Source organism: Condylura cristata, unplaced genomic scaffold, assembly GCF_000260355.1.
Source record: "Condylura cristata isolate star-nosed mole 26May11 unplaced genomic scaffold, ConCri1.0 scaffold00020, whole genome shotgun sequence".
Classification (NCBI taxonomy): Eukaryota; Metazoa; Chordata; class Mammalia; order Eulipotyphla; family Talpidae; genus Condylura; species Condylura cristata.
This window is the reverse complement of record NW_004567121.1, coordinates 19,409,118-19,417,754: the sequence shown is the minus strand read 5'-3', so window position 1 is coordinate 19,417,754 and position 8,637 is coordinate 19,409,118. Positions and strand designations below refer to the sequence as shown.

The following is an 8,637-nucleotide window of genomic DNA, read 5'->3' as shown; positions in this document are numbered from 1 at the left end:
AGAGAGGATATGATAGGATAGACTGTGTAATGATAATGCAATCAACATTCTGGTTTTATAAGACTGTATCCTGTACTACTGTGATGTACATTTAATGCTCTAATAAATATTATAGGAAATTATTAAAGTACTAGGTTTCTATTTCCACTCTGATGCCGCACTTCTAGTAATGTCTCTAATTACAAGATTAACAGAGTTGCTGAAATGTCCCCTTATTATTCAGAGGACACATGCAGAGCTTGATGGATAGATGACTTTCAGGATGGACTACTGCACACGCCACAGACATTACAATAGAGATTAATTTTTTTCCTTTTCAACAAATTGCATGCATTTCAGTCACAGTATTTGTTAGAAGATGTGGATGTAGCTTTAATGAAGAATTTATATTATGATAGTAATGATGTAGGTTAGGTTTATGAGTAATCATGATAGCACAAAGATCTCAAGCAAGGTAGAATGCTTAAGATAAATTTTAACAAACTGTATACATGTTACCTAGGAAATTAAAAAACTTACAAAGTTTTGTTTAAAAGCACCCATCCTATTCTAACCAAAGATTTTCCTATATGCCAAACTGCAAATACATTCATCCAGAACTAAAAGTCAAGTCGTACCAGAATACGTGCTTTTATGTTTAGTGTTTGCGTGTGTGTGTTTCAACTGAAAGAAATAAGAATCAACCATTTTCTCCATATAATAATTTAATATATGCCAGCCAAACAAAGTATTTGTATTTTTATTCAATTAAATTAAAACAGACCTGCCAAGTATATTATATAACATTCACTATATACATATGATTTAGGCAATGCAAGGTAATTCTAGATATACTGATTACTCAACTAGTAGTAAAACGTGAATGGTGTCAGTGATGCCCAGCAAGTGCTTCTTTTTACACTGGATGACTATACTTCCAAAGTATGGTTAGAGGGACAGCTATGAGCCATGACACGATTGCCAGTAAACTTTTGTGGGAGAAGGGGGGAAAATGACAATCTAGCATAGATTAACAGTCTTCTAAATGTAAATTGTATGCTTGACGGTTACATTTTTTTATAAAGTTCTTTTGTCACATTGATGACACAAAACTTCTCATTTGAAGGCAACACCACATGTTTATGTAGGGAGGGTGGGTGGGTGGGAGAAATGCTCTTAAAATTGGATAATTATTAAAAAAAAAAAAGTACCTCTTTGGTGAAGCCTCGGTACCCATTCAATTCACTGTAATAATCTGTAAACAGGACTGTAGTACAGTGCTGGGCCTTGATTCCAACAAGGTCAGGTACCACAGCCTTTCCTCACAGTCCTCTGAATGATTTAAGAAAATATTCTAAAGTAGGATGAGTAAAAAGCAAAGGAAAACAAAGGAAAATGTGAAGATCCCTGTTTAAGATTTCTTTTTAAAAAGTGCATAATATTTTGAATTACAAAACTGTCGTCATGTGGGCCTGCAGGAAACTAGACTGTGTTTTCCATCCCTTTAATGAAAAAAGATCACTTCACAAAAAGAGGACCCCTGCCTATCAGCTGCAAAAGTCCCTTTACTTGATTTTCAGGTGCAATCAGTTGTCCAGTTCCTCTAGATCAGTCTTTCATATTCTAAACAAAGACTATTTCCACTTTATAATTATGTCTAGGTTAAAATTCATTGTCTTACACTGTATCTTGAAGTAGAGTCGTTAGTGTTTGGAGTTCTTGTTGCAACTCCTCAGTGCTGGCATGTTCAGTGCATCCATTGCCAGCAATGGACATGGGGCTGGGGAAATGTACATCCTGGTACAGAGGAACTCAGGAAGAATGGGCATTCTCCAACAGTGGTGGTCCATCTCTGTGCATGGACGGATGTGTGTGCTCCCTTTTGTAAGTTTTTGGAGGGAGCTTAGGGATATGTTGAGAAGTGCTTTGTCGTGGAGGAACAGGCGGCCCAGCAATGGGATGAAGGTCCACTTCTTGTGTCACTGGTGGTGATGGCAGCTGCCTTCTGTTGCCATGAGGAGAAGGTGTTTGAGGAGGAGGTGGTGTAAAGGGGGAAGGGCTATTTGGGAAGAAGGCATTGCCATGGTCACTTTTTTTGCCCAAAGGGGGAGGTTGGAGATGTAGTGGTGAGCTTGAGAAAACATCAGGTGTCCTCACAGGTTCTCTTGGTGGTAATAAGGGAGGGCTAGGGCTGTCAGGAGGGTCTGATATAGAGGTCCGGTCTGATATTGAATATCGTGGTGAATAGGCTTTTGATGTGGGTTGCCTAGGAGGAATTGCTGGGGGGTTGTCCAAATGCTTAGACATTATCTAACACAAATGGAAAAAAAAAGAATGAAACACAGATTTATTAATAATTTATGTATTACCAATAATATATTGATATATTAAATTGGGGTGTTTACACATGCTATTAGAAGAACCCCAAGTGTGGATCAGGGTACTTTGTTGTTTTCAAGTTAAAGGTGTGCTAACTGATTAAAAAGTTATTCCCAATGCTTTTATATTTCTCAAAATACTGTTGTTTGCTTTTATTTTACCTATCACTTAATATATATTGTTTCTGATTTAATATAACTGTTAAGTTACAACGTTAGATTTACTATGTAAACATTTCCATGAGAGTCTGCAAGGAATGTCTTAACTTGTCCACCTATTTTGCCCTCTGGATTACTTTGGAACCACTGAATCAAGTTACCAGTTGATTAAGAAGAAACTAAACAAGTGAAAAAGAAATAGCTATTATGAGCCATTAAGGCCTCATTCAATCCAGGATTTTCACGACAATCCCATTTAAAAACACATCAGATTTACTATTAAGGGCCCATGTAGGAAATAGTTAGCATTGCTATGATATAATTTCACTTTAAATTTTTGCTTTTATAAAAGCTTCAGACCTCTCCTCTCTGTGTTTTAAAGAACTCCTTGAGATTACTCTTACTTTAGAAACTTGTTTTTTGATACTACCCACAGCTTTAGATTTACAAAGGGTTTTAAAACATACCAGAAAACTATTTTCAAAAGAAAAGAAACTTTACTGCATGTTAAGTCTGTATTTAATCCTTGTTTAAATTATGTTAAGCCCAAATACTCTGAAGTGTTAACCTAACCCACTGAGAACTAAACTTAGACACAAGCAATTGATTATAATGTAACTGTAATGATTCCAGTTTCCAGATAACAAGATTTTCTACTTTACCTTAGATGGCGAAGATTCCGCCGGGGCAGATTCCGGTCGTCTTCGTGGAGGAACAGGAGGGGGGACAGGCACTTCATCAGTGCCCTTGGTTAAACTTATAGATGATACTGAAGCAGATCCTGTAGGATGTTAAATTTTTTAAAAAGTTGACAATAATTTTAATTTCTCTATTAATCCTGAAAAGGTTTAACTGGAAACTGTTTATATTTATTAAAAGAAATATATAGAAAAGCAGTTCAAAAAACCCAGTACCCAACAGTATTTCCTTTGTTAAAGCAAACTGCTATAGGTACATGCAGAAATTTCTTAGCAGAATTTTCAGGGAAAAAAAAAAGCTGCTGTAGATATTCTGTTATTTTGCTTCTTGAACAAAATAACATTCCCACTGTTAAGGTATAGGCTTCTCTTGGAGGGGGGTAAGCAAAATTAGGTTCAGCATACTCTTAATCCAAACAAATTAATTGTAATGGAGTCATTTAACCTGACTGAAGCCCTGATGATGAAAACAAAAATTATAATAGGATCTAGTGAACATGATTTAAGAAAATGAACTGGTACAAAAAGGTAAGTAAAACTTGTAATTGGAACCTATCTTGACACCAACAGTGGTAAGGGTATCATATAGGCATAGAAGTAATTACATTTTGAACAGTTATGCAAGCTGTTAATGAGTTTATGAGCACTATAAAAATATATGAAAAAAATCAAAATTTTATCTGGCAGGTTTTTTCCTTTAAGATTGGATAGCTCTTATATTGTCTATTGAAGTTTCAACAACTTAGAACTTAAGAAGAATACTTGTGTACTGACAGTATTCAAACAATAAACATTTCCATCACCTACCTTTTCTTAACATAGTATATAAATGAATGAAGCTTATATTTAAAATATTGTATACTTTTGAAATAGTTATAAAAGGACAAAAATCTAGAGTTTAAAATGTTTTGAATAATTTGGTGAATTTGTAGTTAACTTTATAAGATTAAAAGCAAATACCTACAGTGGAACTTTATTTTGCTTATTAGCAGTGCTGAATATTTAGGGCTTATAATTTAAGCAGTTACAATTATGAGATACATCTTCTAAAGTCCAAGTTATTTGCATACTGTCTGTACCGTTGCTAGGCTAAGTGTATTTTATGACTCACACATTGCATGTAGCTGCCAGCATTCCATGTGCACATGCATGCTCTTGCTTAAAAAAGTTGATCACTAAAATAAATTTAGAACTCTACAATTAGAACGAGAAATGGTTAAGTGTGAAGCCACCACTGAATATATCCTTTTTAAAAGAGAATGGTTTATAGAAAGCATGAAAAGTATGTAAGTTTAAGCAAATCATTTATGATCACAAGATAGCACAAGTGAAGGCCTCGTTTCTAAGATGTTGCAAGCAAGATACCAATGCTACCAGACCCAAGAAGAATTTTAGCAGGAAAGGTTATACTTGGTTTAATTGTAAAAGCCAAAGCAAGAATTATGAATCTTAAACCAAATATACTAACTTGGGCCATGGGGCACTGTAACTTGGATAAAGACGGTATCGCTGCCTGTGAAAGGAAACAAGAAAAAGTAGATTTTTTCTCCTCTTTCATTGATATATTCAACTCGTCTATAAAGTTTTATGATAAAAGTGTTATTTTTGTCGTTTTAGTTCCAAAGAGTGGTGTAACAGTATTTAGTAAAAGCTATTTACTTTGAGATAAAGAACTGAGTTAATATATTGGGAATTCTGAATATTCCTTTTAGAGTCACTGATGTCATAATTATTGACTGAAAAACATTCATGAAAAAACTAAAATATCCCTTTTTTTGAGACTTAAAAAATTGTAAACACAATCTTAGCTAAGAATTTAGCTGGACATATTGAAATATGTCATTATTCTGAAAACTCAAACTTGTGAAATAAGTACTATATAATGGAGTACTAAATAATAAGTACTAAATAACTTATTTCATAGAAATTAAAAGGAAATTTCTTACTATTATATGCATTTGAAAATATTCTTGGAGATTATATTCTCATCACAAAATAACAAGCTTTGGATATTACATGATGTACTTTAAAAAATTGTTTTCTCCCCCTTCAGTGATTTAAGGTGAATAACTTTTCTTCTATAGTTGGACATGTCTTTAAAAAAAATTAATAAATATTTGACATTTAGAAATGTTTTATAAAGGAAACTCACTAGTAAATTTAAAATGACTGATTTCAACAGTATTCTTTTAAGAAAACTAAAAACTAAAAAAGCTATAACCCCAAGAGCATTAAAGTAGAAAAACAGCTGAAGGGCAGGGTGATCTATTCGAGTTGGGCATACGAATGAGTATCTACCCACCATCCACAAGCATCAGTAGGTCTGTTAAGTGGAAGTGGGGTCAAAGGCAGATGGGGGCCTTTCATACACTACTGGTAAGTTTTTAAATGACTGACTGAGCATATAGATGGTTTTATATTATGCTAGTTTATATGCTTTCAAAGTCAGTTTTGATTTTTAGTACAAGTAAAGGGAGTAGTATAAGGGTTTTGTTTATCATAGAAGAAACCAGGAAAGCCCTCAAGTCTAGCTCCTGGAACAATAGTTTTTTACTTGTCTAGCTGCTTAGGTTAATACACTGTCATTACTTGTGACATACTGCTGATTCAGACAGAGCACTACATTCTAAAATGATTCTTTTTCCCCTGTTTGATTAACCATTTAAATATAAAGGTTTAGCAGTAGGGAATATAATGTCCTTATCTCTAATCTTTCCACCACTTCTATTTATTGCTACTTCTGAAAGTAAAAAGTAAAATTTATAATTGATGTGATTACAATTCACTTATATGGGAATCTTGATAATGACAATGTAGGCCGTAGTCATATCTGCTCTAGGTTAAAAAAAAAAAACCACACACAAAAAACACCACCACCACCACCAAAATCAATCTTCCTCAGTTAAATGGGTGAGAAAAAATAATAATGACTTTATATCAGGTATACTGCAAAAAAAAAAAGTGGTTTTATTTAATTATTTAACTTAGGGGGTTGGTAAGTTGGAGAGAATGAAAACTTTTTTTTAACTAGGTATTTATTTGAATTTATAAAATATCCTGATAGCTTTTTAAATGCATAATAATTCTCAGAGTCAAATAAAGTCAAGAAGTAGTAATTTTCAAAACAAATACACTTTAGTTGGTAAAAAGACAAGACAAACTGCTGGGTAACTACAAATAATTTCAAGCCAATTTTAATAAAAGAGTTAAGATTCTCTGAACCAATAGAGCCTTAAAAGTGTAGTTTGACCCTCAAAACCACAGAAAAAATACTTTATCTGAAATCAAAAAGCTCATGAGCAGACAGGAATGAAAAAACAGGACTCCTAACCCCTAGGTCAGCACTCCCCCACCCTCTTTCCCATACTGTAAGTCCTTCTGCCTCTCAGTACTGGATGCTGTTTTGTAAAATACTAGGGTAGAACTTGATCTATGCATTCAACTAAGACAGCCCATTGGGAAAAACATGTGACAGTGGTTGTGAGGTTAAAGGTGACTGGATTCAAGTCTTGATTTGATAAAGAATATAGGAAAAAAGGTGTATTATTGGAACTTTAAAGCTTCACGTGAAATTGATTAGAAAATTAATGAATGCAGGTCATCTAGATATAAAAGGCAGCTTTTTCAAAGGCTTAGAGCAGTTATATAGTTTGGTAGCCACTAGCTAATGTGGTTGTTATTGGAATATGGCAATTCTGAACTGAGATATGATTTAAGTGTAAAATGCGTAACGGATTTTGAAGATTTAGAACAAAACGGAGAATGTAAAATATCTTAAGTTTTCAAATTGATTTCATGTTGAAATCAATTTGCATATGCTGGGTTAAATAAAATATTATGAAATTAATATCACCTAATTCTTTTTGCTTTTTTTTTTTTTTTTAAGATTTATTTATGTATATAAGAACTGGGGTGTAGGCCAGAGGTGCGGGAGGGTGAGAAGATTCACCAGAGAAAAGAGAGGGGAGCAGAATAGGCAGATCCACTGAAATCTACTGCTGAGCAGCCGGTAAGACAGAAGAGGTCTGCTGTGCCACGTGGGTCAGCTCCGTGGCCAGTTAGGGATCAAACTCATACTGCAAGAGCTGGTGATAGCTTCAGAGAGCTGTCTTTAACCCTTGCACAGCCAGGGAGGCCCCTAATTCATTTTTCCTTTTTATGTGACTGTGGTACACTTAAAATTTCATATGTAGCTCACACTATATTTCTAGTGGGTAGCACTCATCTTAAAATAAAAAAGGGATGAGCAATAGTATACAGCCTGTGAGGCTTACATGGTTGGGCCTAAAAGAACAGACAGCCTTTGTTAGTAAACACTATATAATAATTTGATGGAATGGTATTGACTAAAAAAAGAATAAGTAAGAATTTGAAGCACTGCAAAATTATTACTACCTACAAAGCTTGGTAAGAAGGGGATGATGTACTTGAAGTAGTATTCAAATATAATAATTTGAAATACTGTGTTAACATTTGTGGATTTTAGGAGTTACCTTTGTTTTCTCTGGATATGAGAGAAGTATTCCAAGTTGTCTACTTGAAAACCAATGCTCAAACGAAGTGTAAATAACAAATTTCATCACCAGGTCTTTCAGTAAAATATAATAAATTTAAAAAGGGCTGTTCCAATAGACTTTATAAAAAAATTCGGTAAAATTTTACGTCTAGCACATATAATACTAACAATTACTTAGAGCACTTAAAATTTTTACACCTACTTGAGTGAAAAGGACTTGAATGATCAGAATCAAATACACTGCAAACGTCCGTGGTACTGGAAGCACCAGAAGCAGGAGGAGGTGTTAACGGTGTTCTTGGAGAATTTGGTGCAGATGCAGTACTTTCTGTTTCATTCTCAGGAATCCTACTATAACTGATTTTCCTTGGCTCCTGCTGCAGAGGTGTGGGATGTCTCATGGTCCCTGGTCTTGGGTTTGATGGACGAACACCAGGAGATTTTAGGGGATAGCTGTATTTTTTTGGCTGTAGACATATTAAAAGAAACATAATTCTTACAAGAGTAGTAAGATTTTTCTCTATGAACCTGATAAAATTCAACTAATATTACTATCAAGTAAAACCATACACCTTTAATAAAGTGACATAATTATTTAAAGTGCTCAAATTGAAGCACAAACATTCTGTTTCTCTAAAGTCTTTGCTATCTATATTATTAGGGATGAACTTCTTTAAATAACTGAGTTTTAGCCCTATTAATACCCAAGGTATTTGATTTTTTAATATTTTTGTATGGATCTCTAAGATGTGTTATATATTCCTCTGGCTCCATCTTATAGTTTCTAAACAGTCTATGTTGAACTCTTCAGTTTAATCATGCTGTAAAAGTCAGGGTCATCATTATGGATTATAAAACCTTACTTGCTATAAGACAGAATCATTTGAGCTATTTAGATATGCATTAA

The 8,637-nt window shown here is 34.0% G+C and overlaps 1 protein-coding gene across 2 annotated transcripts in view; it reads right to left on the bottom strand.

Annotated features, from left to right (window-relative positions):
• Positions 1–1,138: 1,138 nt before the first annotated feature.
• SOS1 (son of sevenless homolog 1 (Drosophila)) overlaps positions 1,139–8,637 on the bottom strand; it is a 109,740-nt gene continuing 102,241 nt past the window's right edge. The window contains exons 20-23 of one of the 2 annotated variants that reach the window (XM_004686275.2): positions 7,933–8,197; positions 4,683–4,727; positions 3,179–3,297; positions 1,139–2,289 (exon numbers count right to left, since the gene is read on the bottom strand). In XM_004686275.2, the coding sequence (XP_004686332.1) occupies positions 1,792–2,289; positions 3,179–3,297; positions 4,683–4,727; positions 7,933–8,197 (927 nt within the window). In that variant the 3' untranslated portion in view covers positions 1,139–1,791. The remainder of the gene's footprint in view (positions 2,290–3,178; positions 3,298–4,682; positions 4,728–7,932; positions 8,198–8,637) is intronic. The other variant, XM_004686276.2, reaches the window with a different exon arrangement.